Source organism: Arachis stenosperma, chromosome 6, assembly GCF_014773155.1.
Source record: "Arachis stenosperma cultivar V10309 chromosome 6, arast.V10309.gnm1.PFL2, whole genome shotgun sequence".
Taxonomy (NCBI): Eukaryota; Viridiplantae; Streptophyta; class Magnoliopsida; order Fabales; family Fabaceae; genus Arachis; species Arachis stenosperma.
The window spans coordinates 131,233,490-131,256,509 of NC_080382.1; the positions used below are offsets into that span (position 1 = coordinate 131,233,490).

The following is a 23,020-nucleotide window of genomic DNA, read 5'->3' on the forward strand; positions in this document are numbered from 1 at the left end:
CAAATTCGTAGTTGCTTTCGAACTCTTCTTCTCTATCACTATTGTAATCTTTCTGTAAATTATTCTGGTCGGCCTCAGATTGCTCAAATTTAACATACAACTCGATGAACAAGAGTTGACTCCGATTTTCAATATACATGGAAAACATATCTTGCATGCTCGCTTCGTCCGTTACATATTTCGTTTGAAACTGGACGAATCTACCAAACACTTGTATAGGATATCTATACAGAATACAAGATGTTCTTCTTGCCCTCTGAGAATTAATCTGTTCACAGATCACACCTTTGAGCTCTTCAAATGATATTGTGAAAGGAATCACAACATCTAACGGATTTTTACAAACAAATCTGACTCCTTCAGATGTTTGTAACAAAATCTGACCAAAATAATACACCTTCAATAATACTCTGTCACTCATTTCTCTCAATCACATTAACAAACTCATAAACTTTGGTTTTGTATCATGCGAAATTAGTAAAGAAGACAGGAACTAAAAACCAGAGTAAAGAGCCGTTGAAGAAGGAGAAGAAGAGGATGCGAGTTGTTGTTAGGCTCAGATCCAGTTTCACCAACTTTTATTTAAAGTCCGAACCAAATCGGACCATGCGATTACGTTTAGTGAATTCAAAAAATTAATAAAAAAATCATATCGGACCCTCCGATTTTATAAGCCAACACAAAAAAAGAATATTCACCTCTATCAAATCGGACGGTATGATTTACATCATCTGGATTTACAACATCTCTTCACTCATAACTCGGACCTACCAATTTGCTTTGCAAAAAATGAAACTCAAACAACTCGCACGGTCTGAGTTGTTGGGCCTCACAGTAATAAAAAAGCTGCCCCACATCTTTGTATTGCACCCCATAACTCTATATTCAGATAACACACACACAAAAGCCTCCATATCAAAAAAATTGAGCCATATCTTGTATCTTCTATGACACACAAATACACAGAGACTATTGTCCAATACTATACACTTTCACTTAATGATTAATAATATCATCATCATTCAAAATCATACATACTTAGTAGAGTATGTATAGTATTTAAATTACCAAATTTTTAAAATTACTTTCAAATCATAATTACACATTAAAAACAAAAAAAAATATTCTTAGCCAAAAAGACGGAAGAAAAAATAGAGATAAGACAGGAATAGAAACCATAAATAAATGACATAACATAATCAAAAGCCTACACAAAATAATCAAATTTAGTAATTCCAACCTTCATAATCATTAATTTCAGAAAAAACAATTGACAGGAATTAAGTGTTCTAAATTAAAGTCTCTATTTATATTAATAATAATAGTTGCAGAAAGCAAGAAACAGTTTTGTTCACACACCTTCACTAACAATGAAATGGATATAACATAAACGTTAAGCTGAATTTTTATCCAATAAAATTAAATGAATAAATAAATTGTACAATGAAACGGCCCACCTTCATTATAAACTGAAGTTCTTATTATTGACAATGCAACCACTGAAATACAATGAAATGGATATTACAAAATTTATTGATGCTAAAATATAGAAGAAAACTGCCAATTAAAATTTGGATTATTATGCTGACATAGTTCCCATTAGGCTCTTATATGGAAACATGGAGTTTCGGCATCTGAATCCTATTCTTGACAGAAGACGTAAAATAGTAAAAATACCGACTTAATCCATCTCACTGAGTTTATTGAGGAATAATTATGTTAATTATTTTTTTTCTTTTACTATTTTTTTTTTATTTGTCATACTGGCTTTTGTAAATTTGATTTTTGTTGAAACTGAGAACAGTTGTATTAATTTTCATTTTTAGGTGGATGAAAATGTTGTTGCATTGTGTTGTTTGTTTGACAATAAATTATGAGTAAATTAATGAATTATGGTTTTTTTTGGAACTGCAATATTTTTCAAAGACCGAGAAATATGTTTTTTTGTTTACTGTAGGTGATGATTTGGAGAGTTGACAGAAAGAACGGCCTGTGGTGGCAAATTCATGTCAGATTGACTGTAGCCGCAGCAAAGGTCAAGGACTTAAAAGATTTTATTTATTGTTGATATTTGTCTTTTTAACTGTTATCAATGCTTAAAATATATGTTGAAATAGTAATATTTACAGTATAAGTGCTCAAATTCAATTTAAAACACTTATGTGGCATTAAAAAAACATTTGTATATGTCTTTTTAACATTAGTTGTATTTGTTGTTTGAAAAGATATAAGATTTGAAGTAAATAGTGATGGAATTGGAAAAAGGAAATAAAAATAGATTAGGATTGAGACATGAATTTCATGTTCAATTGCCAATAATCCTTGAATCAAAGGTTAAGGATACACTTAGATTTAAAGATATATCAAAGTTTAAAATTGAAATATTTTTGTCTGTCATTTTTATCATGAACAAATATTTAATCTATAGTTGTTTGTAAGACCAATTTCTTATTGCTTTTTCTTTTTTTTTCTAACCTTTTTTACCATAAAGTTAAAATATTTTTATCGTTGTCTTTGTTGCAAACTGCTACATCTTGATGTAAATGGATTTTTGTGAGATTTGTGTTGAGATCATGATGAGTATGATATTGTGATTCTTCTCTATTGTTGATCTTTGGCCAATGCTTGATTTAGATTTGTTTTTAGATTGTGTTCTCTCTTTTTTTCTTATTTATTTGTTTTATTTTCACTTTTGAAAACATTCCAGATAAAAAGTCAAACTATTTTGTGTAAATTTCTGCAATTGAAAAGTTTCACTGTTACAAATTTATTTGTTTTATTTTCACTCTCACCTTTTTATGTCAGTTCAGTACATCATCTAACCCTATGTTAAATAGTGATAATTTATTAGCTAATATTCCTATATGCTTTGTGTTAGTCTCAATTGGTTCATTCCTTTTTCTAATATTTTCTTCATCTTCGTGAATTGTTTAAATATTTTTTGGTAGGCACCCTCCTCCCCTTCAGAATTCCTTCTCTCCTCCATTCTATGACTCACCATCTTAGCATTTTCCTCTACCTCCATTAGGGATGTCAATGGGGCAGGGCGGGGGCGGGGATGCCTCCCTGCTCCCCATCTCCACCTCCAGATTTACTCCTCGTTCCCGTTCCCGTTTTCTGCCGTGGGGAAATATTGCTCCTATTCCCATTTCTCACAAGCTCCATTCTTCACGGGGACCCCATTCCCCATTTATCTGATAATTCTAACTAATTATTAATTTTCATATGAATAGAGATGTAAGTATCTATTCTATATAAAAATAACAAGATTTTATACAAAAATCTAAACGACAAGATGGTGACTTCTTTCGAAAAGACGTAGTGGGAGAACGCAGCGGTGAACCAGAGGATAGAGAAGTGGACAAAGTGGGAGACGCGGCAACAGAGAGGAGAATAATGGACACGACGACAAAGTTACAGAAAGGAACGCCGCAAATAGAGAGCACGACGCAGTGAGGATCATGGCATGGTGAGGTGTGACGATGCGGTGAGAAGGGAGAGCGGCGAAAGGGTGGCTGCAGAGCGGTTGGATGGAGTATGGACAACATTAGGAATTTCTGAATTGAAGAAGAGTTATGCAAATGAGGATTAGGAGTTTTTGAGTTTCTTTGTGTGTGTGTGTGACTAAAAAACATATATGAGAAATGGATTTGGATCCTCTAAAGTTTGAATTTCACTTTAGAGAGTAAAGTGTGATCTTCTACTCTTAAATAGTTTCTCTTTCATATTTATTCTTGGTCCCACCTATAAAATCAATGGTGAGAGATCACACTTTACTCTTTAAAGTAAAATTCAAATTTTAAAGGATCCAAATCCATGAGAAATAAACTATTAAGGACAATTCAGTAAATTTATGAACTTCAGGGATTAGCGGGGATGGGGCGGGGATCCCCGCTCGGGTCCCCGCGCTTGCCTTGAGAAAATTTTGTCCCCCGTTCTCATCCCTACGGAAAAAATTTTCCATAGTCGGATCCCCATTCGGGGCAGTCCCCGCAGGAATCCCTGTGTCTCGGGGAGTTTTGCCATCCCTAACCTCCACTGCTAGGGATGGCAATATCACCCGAACCTGCGGGTACCCATCCCGCTCCTACCTGCTCGGGGCGGGTAAATTACCCGCCCCGCACTAGGGCGGATTTTTAGCGGGCGGATTTTCGGGAGGGCGGGACAGGGTTGGGTTTTGGTAATACCCACTCCTACCCACTCCGCTCTATATATAATATATATAATTTTAATATATAATATGTATAATATATATAAAATAATTAGTAAATAATTAATAATATTGTATCATATTTAAATTTTTACTTTAATTTATGTTATGTATGTGATGATGGTTATATAAATTTTGAAATTTAATTTTATTTATTGGATTTTAAAAATTATAGGGGCGGGTAGGGACGGATAGGAACGGGACGGGTTAGGGTTCAATATATTTACTACCCGTGGGTAGAAATGGAGCGAATTCTATGCGGATTGATGTACGGCGTAGTAGGATCGGGTAGAGCAAAAACCCACCCCTACCCGTCCTGTTCCCCTATCCACTGCTCCCCTCTTCAACCCAATAATTGGATTAAGCTCTCCGAACGATGCTTTTCGAGCTAAGTGCTTCAGTTTCAGCTTCTTATTTCTACTCATCAGAATTTTTGAGTTTGTCCCAACTTGGAATGAACCCGAATTCTCAAGTTCTCTCTCAATTCCCTGAGCTGAGTTCTCTTTCATCATTCTGATATCTTCGATATCTTCACTTTGCCTCGCCACTGTTGTATTGAATTGAGAGATTTGCTGTATCCCTGGACTTCTATTTTCATCCGAATCCCCATTATCTTCGTTGCTGTTTCTATTTGAAACACAGTTTTTCTCAAAACTTTTAATGAGACTAACTGGTGTTGGTCGTCTTGCTACCTGTGCCAAACCATATTCCTATCTTCTTTTATTTGGGTGCTGATTCTCCTTCATCTCTTCTATTTTCCACCCTACAAAGCTCGCATTTAGATTTGCCCTCCATCTTGCCTCCAAGTTTTAATCTTCATGTGTGCCTTCCATTGATGGTTTCAGTGGCTAAGAGAAGGGGGGGTTGAATCTTAGCCCCTTTTTTGCTTGCTGACACTTGCTGGACTTTAGATGAGACTTTTCTGTTTTATCTCGTCCCTAGTCACGAGACATTTTCATTTTGTCTCGTCACTTGGCATGAGACATTTTTGATGTTGCATCTTGAACAATAAAAACAGAATTGAAGTAGGAGAGAGAGAGAGAAGATAACACCCAGATATATCGTAGTTCAACTGCTAAGTGCAGTGCAGCCTACATCCAGTCTCCATCACAACAATGATGGAATTTCACTATAATCATCCAGATTACAACTTGTAAAGTGCTAACCCAACTTACAAGGGGATTCCCACAGAATCATGAAACACAACACAGATGTACAAAGGAACTCTAAGACATCTATAGCTTTTTCTTTTAATTTTGCACTCTCTGCCTTTTTTCGCTCTATGGCTTTTTCTTACAAACCTCACTGTTTGCCTTTTTCCATGAGACTCAAGACATGACAAAATTAAACAGAAAAATACTAAACAGAAAACATTGAAGGAGAAGAGAACTACTAGCTTAGGAAGCTCTGAGAACTCTGTGCCTTGCACTCTCAAATCTTACTCCTTGCTTCAAACCATGACTGTTCACCTCTTTTATAGAGAAGTGAAGCCTTCACGGTTGAACCACAAACCTGAGCTCAGCTTCTTTTCCTTCAACAAAACCGGTTCGGCCATACAGAGAGAAAAGGTAACTCATGCAAAAACCAACATGCAAATACCTCTAGTCCTTCCTTGGTCATCACTCTTCATCAATCCGAGCGCTCCATCCTTGGCTTCCTCTCCAAGATGGATTTCTGGCCCTTGATGCTTCATGATGATGATGACTTCATCTGCTTCAATCTCTGCCTTCAACCATCACTTCGCCACTCTAGCTACTCCCTGTGGTGGTTGATCAGAAACGAAGACAAGTCACGCCTCCAAGATCTTTCTGCTGGCCGAATCTTCTTCATTCTTTTTGGGTATGGAGGATCCGAGATTAACTCACCAAATCTAACCATATTTTGTGATTATCTCAGCCACTACATACTTTATGTTTTCTTGCCATCATTGTGATGGACTTGTAGCTTGTTCTCCCTTCCTTTCGGTAGCTTACATTTGCTTCCATGGCTACCAATATTTTCTGTGTAATAACCGAAGAGAGAAGAAGAAAGAGATGAGAGAGAACAGAGAAAGTGAAGAAAAGCAATTCAAAACAAATTAAATGAAGATAGCTTGCTTTTACTTCCCTGGGTGTCGTGCAACACTAATCATAATGATTCCCATCAAATCAAAGTCAAGTTCTCTCTCATGTTCCCCATGCTAGTTAATTAAATTTCAAATCCTTCCAAAGAATGAAATGGAATCCGTAGGAAGCTTGATGCTTTGCTTCATGGATTTGAATAAAGCATGGAAACTTTCATTAATGTTGGGCTAGGTTGCAATAATATTTATTCTTGGCCCAAATAAAAGCATTTGCTTTCCTGATGCATATTGGATTCGGATCAAGCATGAGAAGCTTATTTTTGGGCTTGTAACAATGTTAATCTAGCCCAATAAATCATTACATCAATTCAGCCATATATCATTGAATATTTTTGAGTCAATGCTGAATTGGAAAGCAAATTCACACTTGGGCTGCAGCATTTTATTTTATTTTCGGCCCAATTCAATTCCTGCATTACAAAATTATTAATTAGCATATAATCAAATAACATTGTATTAATAATTTTGTAATTAGATATTTTAACAATGTTTGTTCATCACAAAAATTAATTTGGAGTTTTCCAAACTCATCATCCATGATTATGCTGCAGTTTTTGGAATCATGATCTATGAATCCACAAAAACAGCAATATAATCCTAAACGTTCATACTTCAAAAGGGGTAAGTACGATTTTGGTCCTTTAAGTTTAGTGCCAGAATCGAATTCGTCCCTTTTGTTATTTTGCTATTAAAGTCGTCCTTAATGTTTTTTTTCGTATTAAAATCGTCCTTTTTATTTTTTTTGGACAAAAATACCCTCACCACTACCAACACAATTACCTCCTCCACCACCACCACCACCAACACTAACACCACCGCCACAACCTCCACCAACACCACCACCAGCACCATGACCACCACCAACAGCACCACCACAACCTCCCCCTCCCCGCCCCCGCCTCCCCTTCCCCTTCCCCCCACCCCGACGTCCCCTCCCCCTCCCCAACACCACCACCAACGCCGCCGCCATCCCCTCCCCCCTTTCCCCTTCCCCCTCCTCGCCTCCCCTTCCCCCCACCCCCACCCCGCGCGTCTTCCCTTCCCCCCACCCCGCGTCCCCTCCCCCTCCCGACCTCCCCTTCACCACCACCCCCACCCTGCACCCTCACCGCCACCCCCCACAACTCACTGCACCGCCACACCCACCACTCCCACCTCCACGCCCTCCCCGACACCGCACCTTCACCGCCACCCCACACAATCCCAACATCTCCGCCTTCACTCCCATCTCCACCCTCCCACCCCCGCCCCTACCGTGCACCCTTACCACCACCACCACCACCCCCATCCCGCACCCTCACCCTCAACGCCACCCCTACAACCCACGGCACCACCACAACCCATCCCACTCCCCACCCCACCCTCACCGCCACCCCCATCGCCAGTCCCGCCTCCCCTTCCCCCCACCCCCACCCCGCGCGTCTTCCCTTCCCCCCACCCCCACCCCCTCCCCCTCCCCCTCCCCTCCCCGCCTCCCCTTCCCCTACCCCCAAACAGAAACAGAGAAACACAAAGCCAGAGAAACATAGAAACAGAGAAACAGAAACAAACAAACACAGAGAAACAGAAATTCAAAGCACAAAGAAGAGATCTGGTTCGAAGAAAGGCAGCGGCTGCAACGGCGGAACGGCGAGACTGCGGCGGCGGCTTCTCTTCTCCCTTCATCGTCATCATCATCAGAGTTCTGGAAGAGGCGGCGGCGACGATGAGGTCACGGCGGCGGCGACGACGGAGGCTCCCTGGCGCCGTCCCCCTCCCCCCCTCCCCCTCCCCCCCCTTCCCCTTCCCTTTCCCTTTCCCCCAACGCGTTTTTACGTGTTTTCTTTTTTTTTTAATTTTATAATTTTTATTATTAAAATAGAATAGGGGTAGTTTAGGAATAAAACAAAAAATTTTATTGAAAAGGACGATTTTAATACGAAAAAAAACATTAAGGACGACTTTAATGGCAAAATAACAAGAGGGACGAATTCGATTCTGGCACTAAACTTAAGGGACCAAAATCGTACTTACCCCTACTTCAAAAGCACCTCCGCAACACTTTCACCTGGGCATGCTATTTTGATTGTTTGCTTCAGCTGTTTTGTCACGTCATGTTCACTCTCACCTTCATCAATCGATCAATTTATCAAATTTATCATACTAACAAACTAAACATTTGATATATATTATAATAACATACTAAACATTTGATATAATAGTTCAAATTTATCAAATTTTATATAGATCAATTTTTTTCCATGGACTATGCAAACTGATTCTTAAAATTAGTCCTTTTCCACGCAAACTGATAGATTTTACTCTTTTTCTTTCTTTCTTTCAAATAATACGTGTAATAATTGGTATCATATATACACGAAATTTTTTTTAATTAATATTAATATTTTTATATAATTTGCAATAAAAAATATAAATTTAAAAATTTTGATGCACGGTCAGTGTAAAGCAATTTTATACATACATCTAATCACGTAACGCCACATCATCCAAAATAACTCTTATTTTTATTGACAGCGTAATTGGATGACTGTGTAAATTTTACACTGTTAATGTATCAAAATTAAACACTAAAAAATATATACATGATTGATTTATTGAATTAAAAAATATAGTATAGTGACAAAATAATTTTTATAAATACATTATCATAATTCACAATTGTTTTTATCTTTTATGAGCTTTAGAGTTTTAACTTTCATTTTTAGTTTTATAGACTTACTGGAAACCCGTTCAATTTTTTTAGATCGTTGATTTATAATTTGACCCAAAAAGGAGAGCAAAAAGTTTCAGAAGATTTTCAATACACCTTCAATATTGCCATGAAAGATAAATCAAAGCTCAGAATACAAAACAGCCAAAGTTCAAAATAAAACAGTAAAAAGCATCACACAATACACCTACTTTTAATTTTTATACAATTCAACTTGCACAGTAAACACCTTACATGCTCCTCGCTTATGTGAAGTTACTACTTACTCCATTGCATCCAGCCATCCACCATAAATTAAGCATGAGACCACAATTACAATGATCTCATTTCATTCCCGCGCATGTAATTTCTATTTTCCCACACTATTATATTACTTTTTTTTTTGGTCATACACACTATTTACATTACTTATCTAGTATTTATTCCTCAAGCACCCAATGAATACTAGTTTGCCCTTTTTTTTTGGTGACTATACTAGTTTGCCCTTTAACTTGAAGAATTGTGTCTTGTAATCTCGTAGAATATATAATGTTGTCGTGGCCCAATCATATTATAAAAAAAGGATCGGATAATGCGAAGAAAAATAAAAGAAAATCCATAAGTATCACATCACAAAATAATAGCAACAAATATAAATATGAAATATGAAATATGAAATATCCACTAGCAGGCAGGACAGTTTGCCTCCACCACAAAAATCATTTTTATTGTTATTATTATTATTGTTATTGACTGCAATACGATATTCCCCGCCATCATCCAACCACACATCTTTTGTCTAAATCCATCCCAAACAGACAGGCAAACACCAACAACGTATAACTGAACAGGTTAAAGCACATAAAAATATAAATATAAAACATAAAACAAATAATCAATGAAAATTATATCTTAGGGGATCGTTCGTTTCGTATTATGGTAACTTGTAATGTATCTACAAGTGACACGTGGTGTTCTTCGTCGTGATGAACCCGCGTCTGGCGGCCGGAGCCTTCTGGCCTTCGTATCTATGCTTCTTCAAGCCTTCTCCTCCGCCACTAGCCAATGCTGGAATCTTCCGCTTCGACTTCGTCTTTCAAAGGAAGAATAAGAGTGGACGGCTCCGTAGACCCTTCAACTTTTTCGTTAGCGCCCAACTTTCCAACTCCTTCTCCTTCAATTTTGGACTCGACTCTTCGGTACCTATATATCTCCTCTTCTTATCATCTGTTATACACATCTATATGTCCTAACTTGAAGTTGAAATATGTGCCGTGTACAAGTAAGGAAGTCAATCGTTCATGTTTCTAGTTAGCAGAAAAAACTTAGTTTTTTTTTTCTTTTTATATATATATATTTTTATTTTTTATTCAAGAGAAATGAGAGCGTTTAGTTTTCATGTCTGACATTGTTTCTATGACCTTCATCAAGTAATGCAAGAAATAGTTACTATTACTGATATAGTAATACATAATTAGATTTTTGTATCAAAACCTTTCTTACTAGAATAGTGACCATACATAGAATTTAAATCCAATATGAAATGTTTTGCAAATAATAGAAAGGGTAGTTCAATCTACAAGCTTGCACTTTACCGAGGAGGGTCTGAGTAATGGCAGCAGTTTGTGGATTGTAGGCTGACAGAAGCATCGATGGCTAACTGTACAGTTTGGACTGTGACCCTGAAGTTAGAAAACTTTAGTGGTTGCTGAAAGCTTGAAATTCTTTGCATAATAATATTATTAAAAATTACTTTCTATGAACTAACAATGTAAAAAACACTATGAGTGGATGAAATTTGAATGCACTAGTCTAATAGTGTAAAACTGATGCAGTAAAATCAAAATTGAATCTCTTTATTTGTTGCTAGGGTGTACTGTGATATGGCTATGAAACCATTGTCACTAGTATGGTTATGCTTTTGGGATATATTCACTTGTGGTCATGGATAGTGTAAATCCCATTTTTAATTATCATCACCTTCAACACCTATATAATGAAGTCCACGTTTTATTTGAATGGCATTAACTAGATCTCGATAGGGTGTCTTGTCTAACTCACTATATAGTTATACAAATATGTAGAAATAACATTTTCCCAAATTTTGATTCTATATTTCTATGTTACATCTTAGTGAATTAACTTTGAATGAATTTCATTTGTGATATACATTAATTTGCTCAGCTTCTTTCTCCTCACCTTCTTTCTCTGTTTACATAATAGATAATAATTTTTTAAAATTTGGTTTAAATGGATTAATGAATATCAAAGTTTCATGTCATCTATTGACATTCATTTTCAATGTTCTTTTTCCTTTGTACGTTTTAGAACCCAAGTCCCTTCCAATCCAATGATCAAACAACTTCGTCATGGATGGGTCCTGTCCCAGGTGATATTGCAGAAGTTGAGGCATATTGTAGGATCTTCAGGAATTCTGAAAGGCTTCATTCTGCGTTAATGGATGCTTTATGTAACCCTTTTACTGGGGAATGTAGTGTCTCATATGAGGTTCCACCAGATGAGAAACCTCATCTTGAAGATAAAATAGTTTCTGTTCTTGGATGTATGGTATCCCTTGTCAACAAAGGCAGGGAGGATGTTATTTCCGGAAGATCCTCGATCATGAATTATTTTCGTGGTGGAGATGTTAGTGCAATGGACGAACCCCCACTTGCTGTTTTTAGGAGTGAGATGAAAAGGTGTTGTGAAAGCTTGCATGTTGCTCTTGAAAACTATTTAATACCTGGTGATGATAGAATCTTAAATGTTTGGAGAAAACTTCAGAGATTAAAGAATGTTTGCTACGATCCTGGTTTTCCTCGTGAGGAGAGTTATCCTTGTCATACACTATTTGCAAATTGGACTCCTGTGTATTTATCTACTTCTGAAGGCAACACAGAGTCCAAAGACTCAGATGCTGCTTTTTGGGCAGGTGGTCACGTAACAGAAGAGGGCCTGAAGTGGTTACTGGATAGAGGTTATAAGACTATTATAGATCTCAGAGCAGAAACCGTGAAAGATAACCTCTATGAATTGGCTGTCAATGAAGCTATTTCATCTGGAAGAGTTGATTTGGTAAAAATCCCAGTTGAAGTTAGGACTGCTCCTACAATGGAACAAGTTGTAAGATTTGCATCCTATGTCTCAGATTGCAGGAAAAGGCCTATCTATCTTCACAGCAAAGAAGGAGTTTGGAGAACATCTGCCATGGTTTCGCGATGGAAGCAGTACATGACTCGCTCTGCATCACAGATTATTTCTAATCAATCAGTTGCTTCGAATGACATGTTACCATTTTATTCAAATGGATCTGAGAAACTGCAGGACTCTTTAATGACTGCAGAGCAATTGTCCAGGGGAAAAGATATCAATTCATTACAAGAGTATTTGGGGGCAACACATAGTTCTTTTGGAACATTTGACAAAAGTGACTCTAGTTATGAGAAATCACAAGCTGGGGCTACAAGTGGAAGTACTCCTGAGAATAAGAAAATTTCAGAATACAACGGGGACATTGCGGACAGATCTTTTCCAGGTTTCTTTGGCAAAATAAATCCTTTAGAAGCTCAAGTTCCTCCTTGTGATGTCTTTTCGAGAAGGAAAATGTCTGAATTTTACAGAAGCAAGAAGGTAACACCTCCCTATTACATGAATTATCAGATTGAAAGGTTGGAATGCTTACCCGAATCGGGGAACAAGCATGTCGGAGGACTATCTCGGGATGTGGTTAACACCAATGGTGATAATCCTGCTCCTAAAACTGTGGGTCCAGAAAGTTCCAACGGTTCAGCTCATCTAGATTATCCAACTGGAGAGCCCCAGAATACACTTGGTGACAACTGGAAGTTAGTTAATGGGAGTACATCTCATTCTTCGAGGAAAACTGTGCATGGAATTAGTGAAGGAAAAAGGCAATACATGTCTAATGCCAATGTCTCTTCCATTGCGAACAATGACTTGGATAATGGAACAACCAACTCTCAAAGGATTAAAGATGGTGTGGTTAAGCCTGGGTCAGCATCAGATTATGAAGACTTAGGATCCATCGAGGGAGATATGTGTGCGTCTTCGACAGGAGTTGTAAGACTGCAATCAAGAAAGAAAGCAGAGATGTTTCTTGTTCGAACAGATGGGTTTTCTTGTACCAGGGAAAAAGTGACTGAATCTTCTTTGGCCTTCTCTCATCCTAGCACCCAACAACAGATGCTTATGTGGAAATCAATGCCAAAGACAGTGTTATTGTTGAAAAAGCTGGGGGAAGAACTAATGGAAGAAGCAAAAGACGTATTTTACTTCCTTGATTTTCTTTTTTACTCCATAAATCATTATAAAATTGGCATCTCTGAAAAAGTTATTTGCTAAACAGTTTGTGGTTGTATTTCTTCTAGTACTTTAATGTTTTTTCTAATATGGAACCTGGATGGCCAAATAAATATTGTTATGGCAAGATGTCTTACATTTAGATAGAAAATGCTGAAACTATAGTGCAGAAAAGTTGATATATGGACGGTTGGATCTAGATTATCAGTACTGAGAATGGAACAGTGACATCTGAATGTCCTTATTTAATAAAGGAGTTGAATTTAGGGATCAAAACTTTGGACAATTTTTTGTTCTTAAGGAAATCATGACTGTCATTGTTGTGAAGTGTATAACTAATTTACAACTTCTATATCTATTCTGCAGGTTGCTTCTTTCTTGTATCACCAAGAGAAAATGAATGTTCTTGTCGAACCAGATGTACATGATATATTTGCTAGAATTCCAGGCTTTGGCTTTGTTCAGACATTTTATAATCAGGATACCAGGTATCTTGACTTTCTAATTCTATATGAATTGAATTGAATTTTTTTCCTATTCATTTGCATAAACCTGTCCTTTCAATGCCTTTGATCCAGTGATCTACATGATCAAGTAGATTTTGTGGCTTGCTTGGGTGGAGATGGTGTCATACTGCATGCTTCAAATCTGTTCGGAGGAGCTGTTCCCCCGATTGTGTCCTTTAACCTTGGCTCCCTTGGCTTTCTGACTTCGCATAGTGTAAGCTAGCCAAGTCCATTATTTTTATCGTAAAAGGATATGAATAGCTTCTTCTTATTGTCTGATTTCCATTCTGTTATCTGTATGTAGTTCGAGGACTATAAGCGCGACCTTCGACAAGTTATCCATGGAAATAATATGCGGGACGGTGTATACATTACTCTTAGAATGCGTCTGAGATGTGAAATTTTTCGTAAGGGTAAAGCAATGCCAGGGAAGGTATTTGATATTCTCAATGAAGTTGTTGTCGACCGGGGTTCAAATCCATATCTTTCAAAGATCGAATGTTATGAACATAATCGTCTTATAACCAAAGTAAGTTTATTATGTCTTGATATTTGTTCTCTAACTGAGTTACTGTCAACAGATATATGCATTCATTGTGTTAGAATATAATTGACATAGAAAAAAAAATACAAAAACTACGGTGATTTTACCGCAAGGAAAACAACCTATTCTCTTCAAGGAGGATACCATGACTCTGATACCATGTTAGAAACAAGAGACTAAACTGGAAAAAAGATTTGTGTATTATTATGTGTGTTCAAGTTGTCTATTCAAGTTGTTTAGAATGATACAATATAAAAGGGTATTTATAGGTATTAAGAGAATCGTAATAATAAAGACGTAATCTCCTATAATAAATATTTAGATATGCTAAATAATACTAATCGATTCTAATTGATCCTAATTATATTCTAACACATTGTATTCCATATTGAGAAAAATGAATTTTTAACATTTTCATGAGGCAGTGAAATATATTGAGACAAGTATCGTGTCTTTCAGGTACAAGGTGATGGAGTCATTGTAGCCACTCCAACGGGAAGCACAGCTTATTCTACAGCTGCTGGAGGTTCCATGGTAAGCTTGAGCTAGTGTTTGACTCATTAGAGTTATTTAGATTATTACCAGTCCTATATCTCTCAGGGTTAAGATTTTTAGATAGTTTATAAGTGACATCACTTACTTCTTGAGCTAGTTGTTGGAGTTTAGTTATGTTCATTTAATCTCAAATCTAATATGGTATCAAGACCCCAGACGATCATTCCTTCATGTTCTAGTTTCATGTTAGAATTATAAAATTTTGAGCTGTACATTGTCAGCATGACATTATAATTCATTGCTTTTTGCACTGTGAATTTAACTGATCTGATGTGAATCATGGGATAAGAAAACTGCAGGTCCATCCAAACGTTCCCTGCATGCTGTTTACCCCGATCTGTCCACACTCGCTCTCATTTAGACCGGTTGTACTTCCAGATTCTGCTCGACTTGAACTAAAGGTGAGCATATTTTTGGAAAATATTTTTATTGAAAACAGATTTCGCTTCTGCATTTTTTGAAAGCTGAGTATTGTTAATCATCTATAAGAACGGATAAATTAGTTTTTTTAGAAAAAAATAAAAATAAAAAGGTGTGTCTTATAAAAGTTGTATCCAAATATACACACAATATTATGGAGGTACTTTTTCTTAAAAGAAGTAGATCGGTTTTTGTTAGAACAGCTTATTTACTAACGATTCTAGGGAAAGTATTTTTTTTTCTAAATAATAATAATAATAACAACAATAATAATAAGGTATCTATGAAAGTCAATCCTAACGCAAGGATACCGAAAAATGGGGAAGGGGGTCGAAAGACACCAAATGCAACACTAAAATTCAGCCACCACGTCTTTATCTATATTTATATGTATTATCTTATAAATTCTTTTTTATTTTAAGAAATGCTAGGCCATCAGAATTTATTGGTTTTAGTCATGACTTAGTTATCAACTCAATTTCTTTAATGTAGTAATTTAACAATATATTTTATAGCTAACCGATAGCAAAAATTAATAAATTCTGATGATTCTTTATCATTGTTCATTTATTTTTTTAACAAAATAATCAACTTTAACAATAATCAAATATTTCATAAACACAACAAATTAACCATCACTATTTTTGTACTTTATTTTGTATTTTGATTATAAGTATAAAGCTATTGTGACTATATTATTTATGAACTTTGATTATATTTTGTGATTTTTTTTATAAAATTGATTATAAATGCATATGTGTGGGTTATTATACGTGTAGTTGATTGGTGAATGGTGTTCAGCATGGTTGTTTGTCTTTTTTGTGGTACTTAGTAGATATGCTTATTTATTACTGTGGGATATGCTAATTACTTGTTTGGCATTTGTGGTAAATAATTTAGTATTTTATAATTGAGAATTTAGTATGTACCTTACGTAGGTTTTATTAATAACACAGATTCCAGAAGATGCAAGAAGTAATGCCTGGGTTTCATTTGATGGAAAGAGAAGGCAGCAACTTTCAAGGGGAGATTCTGTCCGAATAGCTATGAGTGAGCATCCGCTTCCAACTGTTAATAAGTTTGACCAAACAGGTGATTGGTTCAGCAGCCTCATTCGGTGCCTGAACTGGAACGAAAGGCTCGATCAGAAAGCCCTATGATGCGTGTGAAAGTCAAGAGCAGGCAAGCATGTAATTACTGTACAGATTGTACATTCAGATTATAGAACATAAATATAGCATATACGTCCAGTTGCTTCCATTGGCATTCATTGTTAAGGTAGGGTTTAGCCAAGGATTTTTCACATGTGATAATTGCTAGATACTGGTGTATACATACACTTTAGAGAAATGTGGTACATTAAATTGCTAATCTTATTAGGGGCTCTTTATTCCATCTACTTTTTGCTATACTTCATGTCTTCATCTGTGTAAGTGGAAGGAGATGTTATGTTTGGTTCTGTGTAGATTATTGGTTTTTTTTTTTTGGTGACTGAAATAAATTAAACAAAGAAAAACAAAACAAAAAAAACAAAGAACTGCTTAAATAGAGAGGCAGTCTTGTTTAAGACTACTTTTAAACTCCTCCCAAGGTGAAAGAAGCTCCACGTGCGAAAGTTGTAACTTCATCGCCATCTTTGCCATAGTATCTGCTACCGTGTTTGCATCTCTCATAATCAAACGAAAGTCAACACGCCAATTCCAATGCATGATATCTCTTATTTTGAGCACCAATGGATCAATAAACTCAAAACCATCTTGAGTAACAAGATTAAATGCTTCCACACAATCCGTCTCACAAATAACATCTCGTTGACCCACATCCCAAGCTAAGAGATATTTTTTCCAAATAGCAAACAATTCTCCTTGAAGAATACTATTACTCTCAATCATTCCCAAACACTCCCTTTGCCAGCTCCCATTACAATCTCTAATAACACAAGCAAAACCAACACTATCACCCGAACCAAAATAACTAGCATCACAATTAATCTTAAAAGTATCAATGGATGGGGGATTCCAAAAACCATTTAGAGTAAAGGGAAGGGACATACGTTGTAATTCAAAAATATTCCTAAGCTCTTTTTCTGAGGTTAATGCCAGACAAATCACTTTTTCTGGAGGCCAAGTTTCATGGGGATTAAATATGTCATTATTCCTTGCTCGCCATATCCACCAAAATCCCGAAAAGAACTTGAACGGATGCTCTCTGCTATGATACAAGAACCAGTTCTTCAAATCCAAAGGATGACAAGAAATATCCAACCTATGCCAGACAAGCTGAGTTTTTGGACAATCCCGAATACAATGTAAAACCGATTCTTGGCTAGAAAGACATCTTGGACACCTATCCGATGACGACATCCCTCTTCTAAAGCGAAAACTTGCAGTAGGAAGAGCCTCCTTAAGACACAACCAAGCCAAAAACTTATGCTTTTCCGGAACAAGCTGACGCCAAAGCCAAAACCAATTCTCCCGCTCTTCCCAACCAAACAGTAGCTTACACAACCACAAGTAACCATTGCGTGAGTTATAGACTTTGGAAGCAGACCCACTCCAATACCAACCCACTTCCGGACCTGCTTGTTCATCTGGATTGTAAGAGAGAATATTACCTTTCAGATTTTGAGATAAAGGAGAATAAAGAGTATCCAAATGCCACCTACCAACCGACCAAATATCCTGTATCTGGAGATTCGAATCAGAAATGCGAACATAATCCATCTCATTAGATAACCGTCCTTCTCTCCTCCAGCTAGAAAACCAAAAATTCTGGTTCAAATCTCCAATACACCAAGCAAACCCATCCTTCAACACTTCCCAAGCCTTGCAAAGACACCTCCAAATGGGAGAGTCCTTGTTCTTAGGATAACTAAAACAGTCATATAGAGATGATCGGTACTTGGCATCCAACAATTGGACCCATAGCTTGTTTGGCTGCTGGAAAAAAGTCCAAACTAGCTTCCCAAGAAGAGCAATATTTACACAATAAGGATCTCTAATCCCCAAACCTCCATATTTTTTTGGAGTAACCAGTACCTTCCAACTAACAAGATTCAATCCTCTTCCATCAACTTGTCCTTTCCAAAGAAAATTTCTTATCATAGACTCCAATTTACTAATGATTCCTTTGGGAAAAATAGAGACCTACATCTGGTACGTGGGAATAGCGGCGGCAACAGAATTAACCAAGCAGAGTCTACCAGCCCGATTGAGTAAACTCCCTTTCCAGCTTGCTAGCCTACTCCGAATCTTATCCAGGACACCATTGAAAGCTGAACGAGTCACCCTAGAATGGCTAAGGGTAACTCCAAGATACTTGCCCAAGTCCTGGACAAATCTGATAGAGGATACTCCAGTGAAAACCTCTTTCCTTGTTGCAGAGACATTCTTAGAGCAAAGCGCTTTAGACTTCTCCACATTAATCTTCATCCCAGATGCTTTGCAAAAAGTCTCTAAAACCAACATCGCATTTTGCACTTGTCTCTTTGTAGCTTTACAGAATAGAAGCAAGTCATCCGCAAACATTAAGTGGGATATTCTTGGTCCCCCTCTAGAAATAGCAACCGGCTCCCACAAGCCCAAATTAACCTGATGACTAATAAAGCATGTCAATCGCTCCATACACAACACAAAAAGATAGGGTGACATAGGGTCTCCTTGTCTAAGACCTCGGCTAGGAGTAAAGCCATTCAGACGACTCCCATTCCAAAGAATAGATAAAGAAGAAGCAGTGACACAAATCATAATCAAATTAAGTGTAGGAATAGGAAAACCAAAGCTCTTAAGGGTATGAGCTAAAAAACTCCAGTCAACTCTGTCATAAGCATTCTCCAGATCAATCTTAAAGGCCAGTGTGCCTTTCTTTGATTTAGTCTTCTTCATAAAGTGGAGGACTTCTTGAGCAATAATGATGTTGTCAGGAGTTCCTCGTCCCGGAATAAATCCTCCTTGAAGCGGCCAACAATCTCCGCAAGATGAGGACGAAGCCTATTAACAAGGACCTTCGTGATGATCTTGTAAACTACATTGCAGAGACTAATCGGCCTGAAATCTTTCATAGATACCGGTGATTCAACCTTTGGAATGAGAACCAGTAAAGTCTCCAACATTCTCGGATCAAGAGTAACACCGGAGAATGCCTGCTTAACCATCTTCCAAACATCAAGACCAATGATCTCCCAATATTCTTTGAAGAAGAAAGCTTGAAATCCATCAGGTCCCGGAGCTTTAAGAGTTCATGTGAAAAACAGCTGTTCTGACTTCCTCCATAGTAACTGGTGCCGTAAGATTATTGCAAGCTTCCTCATTCAGAGAAGGAAGAGGCACATCACCAAGGCAACCCAAATCAACATCATCCAAATGACAGAATAAGCTTTTATAGAAAGACTCTGCTTCTTGACTCAGAACCTCTGGATCAGTTTTCCACACTCCATCCTTGAGAAAAAGGCCATGAATCTTATTATGCTTCCTTCACGCAAGAGTTTGAATATGAAAGAATCTTGTATTCCTATCCCCAAACCTAACCCACTGCTCTCTGGACTTTTGGAACCATAGGAGCTCTTCTTGCACTAGAGTATTATTATAATCATCAAGCAACTGTTGCTCTTTCTGACGTAAATAAATACTATCCACCACTTCCAAATGCTTTTGTAAATAATTAATCTGCTGCTCTAATTCACATTTCTTAACAAAAATGTTACCAAATACCTTCGAGTTAAACTCTAGTGAATTCTTCTGTACTTCCGAAAGCTTGTCATGAATCCCTCTATTACTAGACCACCATGACTGGTTCACAATATCCCTATACCCAGGATGAGTAGCCCAAGCAGCAACAAATCGAAAAGGTCGATTCCCTTTAGGCTGAGGACGACCTTTACAACGCACCAGAATAGGACAATGATCAGACTGAAGCATATTTAAAACTTCTGCATAAGCCTCTGGAAAGATAAATAACCAACTACTATTTATACAGACTCGATCAAGCTTTTTTGCCACGTCAACATAATTTTTCACCCTCCTGTACCAAGAAAATTGCCTCCCAATAGTCTTCAGATCAAACAAACCACTATCCCCTAATGAAGTAGCAAACATGTCTGCTCTTTGATGAGAAAATTGATAGCCCTTAGATTCATGAGAAAACTTGACTTCATTAAAATCACCAAGAACAATCCAAGGTCCTTGAAAAACTATGGATTGTGCAACAAGATAATCCCAAAGGAGAACCCTTTTCTTAAATTGTGGACTGCCATAAATACCACTACACCTCCAAATTAAATTATCAAACTGAACCTCAATAGTAATACCGTGATCAAAAGCATCAATGAACTTACAACAAACACCCTTCATAGAGGATAGAAACCAAATATCTCCCTTATGCCCCTCTACTTCTACTATACCAACAGAGTGATACCCCAACCTTTCCCAAAATAATTTTAAATGCTGAAAAGGGGAGTGAGTTTCAACCACAATAAAGAAAACATGTCTAAATTTTCTAACAAGTTCCTTACAATGCACCCGGGCTAACTTATTAGAAGCACCCCTAATATTCCAAACAATCATATTTAAACTATCCATAAATAATAGGGACAGAATAAATAAGAACATAAACTCTAAACAGAATCACCAACCTCAATAGGTGGTTTGTCCTGCAGTACTGGCACACTCTGATCCTTAATAATTGCCACCTTCGGACCTCCTGACACTGCACCTGCCATGCTTCCATCTACTAAAGTTTTTTCCGATGTGCCACCATTTTTATCAACTGGCGAGTTCTGCAAGGAGGAAGGCCGAGGACGCTTCCGTATAGAAATTCCACGACGTGCAGGAGTTCTGCGCAATGGAGATGGCGCAATTTCATGTTTTTCTCGCTTTCCCATCCTAATGCCAATTGATTTGCCTCCATCATCATGCAAATTGGGCCTTGGAACTCTTCTCGAACCAAACTTGTGCTGCTTTCCATCTTGGTCCTTCAAACCTGATGACTGGCCCATTGTGAATTTTCCCTTACGCAACACTTGTTGCCAGCCCTCTTCATCATCCATGCACGCCTCATTAACATGACCATCAGGCACGTGAGGAGCCAATGATTCCGTAACCACCTCCTTCCCTTTAACAACTCCTAATTTCTCACACAAATTACGAGGATTCTCACCTAAATCACGAGCTTCTGATTCAGCCTCTTTTTGAATCTCATGATTGTTGTGTGGCACTAGTGTCGGGAATTCATTATTTTTTCCATCACCAAAGGAATTTCCGTTTTCTTCCAAGGACTCCTTCTCCATGCACAACGATTTATCATGCCCATACCGTGCACAAGTAGCACAAATCAACGGTAAACTCTCATACTCCACTTCATAAGTCACACCCTCCACTATAATATGTTTAATTACAGGCAATTCAAGATTAATTTGAACACAAGCTCGGGCATATTTTCCTCTTTCTGCAAGCTTAGTGGCCAAATCTACTTTCACGGGAATCCCTATTGCAGAAGCAATTCGCAGCATTGCTTGTTCCTGGTAGCACCAAATTGGAAGTCCCGAGACTCGAATCCATACCAGCGTTGATCCAAAGGATTTTTCGCATGGCCTAAAATCCACATCCCATGGCTTTACTGCAACATAGTGACCGTCTATCAACCACGGGCCACCAAAAATGACTTTCTCACGATCTGCAGCAATATCAAATTTAACCAAAAAATATCCAAACCCCACATCCAACAAATCAAACCCTCCTTTGATGCGCCATACTATCCGAAGCTTATGCATGAGAGCCGTGTAGCCATAATGCTTATCGAGCACCTTGATTACGATGACTTCCTTATGAGGTTCAGCCAGAGCTCTTTGCCTCGTTAAAATTGATACTTGGTGCACGAGAATCACCCTTCTTACCTGTGACCGTCGCAATACCATCCCCGATAAAGACCCTACTAATGCAAAGGCCTTAGACTTTTCTGCACCAATGACTTTATCTCGAAAAGAGACCTTGGATGGCTTTTCTAACCCCTCTCGAGAAGAGCCCTCCTTAACACCGGATACACACCCACCCACGCTCTCTCCCTTATCTCTTCCGATGGCATGACCATCTTCCTCACCGTGTTTCACCCTCAACTGCTCGTCCCCGCTCTTTCATTCTCTCATTCTCTCATTCTCCTTGAGTACGGAGTACGTACTCTTTCTCTGCTAGGGTTTTTGAAAGGAGATGATTTGTACATATTTTAAAGAAAAATTATCCAAATCAGTCTTTCAAAAATTTTTAAAGTGAATATTTTAATTCAAAAAAATTAATATACAAAAATATCTCCAAAATTTTACTCAGACAAACATAACAATCTTCCATAAAAAAAATAAAATAAAATTATTATTATTATTATTATTATTATTATTATTATTTGTACAATAATATTATATCATAATTTTTATATTTTTTAGACAAAAATAATGATAAATTTATTTATTAGATTTATGTGTATATATATATAGTCACTAAACAACAATAATAACAACAACAATAATAATAATAATGTATTATGAGATTAGAGTTACTATACGCAGTGTGAATGAATTTAACTATTAATCCTAATTTTTTAAATTTTAAAATTTGTATTCAAATCATTATTAAATAATTAATTAAAATTTTGATTTTTAATTTTTAAA

At 37.2% G+C, this 23,020-nt stretch overlaps 2 protein-coding genes and 1 pseudogene across 3 annotated transcripts; 1 reads left to right on the forward strand and 2 right to left on the reverse strand.

Moving 5' to 3' along the window:
• Positions 1 to 4,464: 4,464 nt before the first annotated feature.
• LOC130934636 (uncharacterized) lies at positions 4,465 to 7,302 on the reverse strand. Its single transcript, XM_057864186.1, has 2 exons — positions 7,105 to 7,302; positions 4,465 to 4,902 (listed from the first exon to the last, which is right to left on the reverse strand). The coding sequence occupies exons 1-2, from the start codon at positions 7,300 to 7,302 to the stop codon at positions 4,465 to 4,467; spliced, it is 636 nt and encodes a 211-aa protein (XP_057720169.1).
• A 2,606-nt stretch (positions 7,303 to 9,908) lies between these two features.
• Positions 9,909 to 16,777, forward strand: LOC130936456 (NAD kinase 2, chloroplastic-like). Of its 2 annotated transcripts, none has more exons than XM_057866522.1 (8): positions 9,909 to 10,220; positions 11,350 to 13,305; positions 13,708 to 13,829; positions 13,920 to 14,061; positions 14,152 to 14,376; positions 14,851 to 14,925; positions 15,246 to 15,347; positions 16,323 to 16,777. In XM_057866522.1, exons 1-8 carry the CDS (start codon positions 10,008 to 10,010, stop codon positions 16,524 to 16,526), a joined length of 3,039 nt encoding a protein of 1,012 aa, XP_057722505.1. In that variant the 5' UTR covers positions 9,909 to 10,007; the 3' UTR covers positions 16,527 to 16,777. The 2 variants fall into 2 exon arrangements, with proteins under 2 accessions (XP_057722505.1, XP_057722506.1); XM_057866523.1 differs by having other exon boundaries at positions 15,236 to 15,347; positions 16,323 to 16,559.
• A 130-nt stretch (positions 16,778 to 16,907) lies between these two features.
• Positions 16,908 to 22,578, reverse strand: LOC130934637 (uncharacterized; annotated as a pseudogene).
• Positions 22,579 to 23,020: the final 442 nt, after the last annotated feature.

Excerpts from the sequence above, each read along its gene's own strand:
- LOC130934636 (XM_057864186.1), bottom strand. The coding sequence starts at position 7,302 with ATGGCGGCGGCGTTGGTGGTGGTGTTGGGGAGGGGGAGGGGACGTCGG. Across the intron at positions 4,903-7,104 it reads GTGGTGGAGGAGGTAATTGT|GTAGCAAGACGACCAACACC; the intron begins GTTGGTAGTGGT and ends GGTTTGGCACAG.
- LOC130936456 (XM_057866522.1), top strand. The coding sequence starts at position 10,008 with ATGAACCCGCGTCTGGCGGCCGGAGCCTTCTGGCCTTCGTATCTATGC. Across the intron at positions 14,377-14,850 it reads ATAATCGTCTTATAACCAAA|GTACAAGGTGATGGAGTCAT; the intron begins GTAAGTTTATTA and ends CGTGTCTTTCAG. Across the intron at positions 14,926-15,245 it reads CAGCTGCTGGAGGTTCCATG|GTCCATCCAAACGTTCCCTG; the intron begins GTAAGCTTGAGC and ends AGAAAACTGCAG.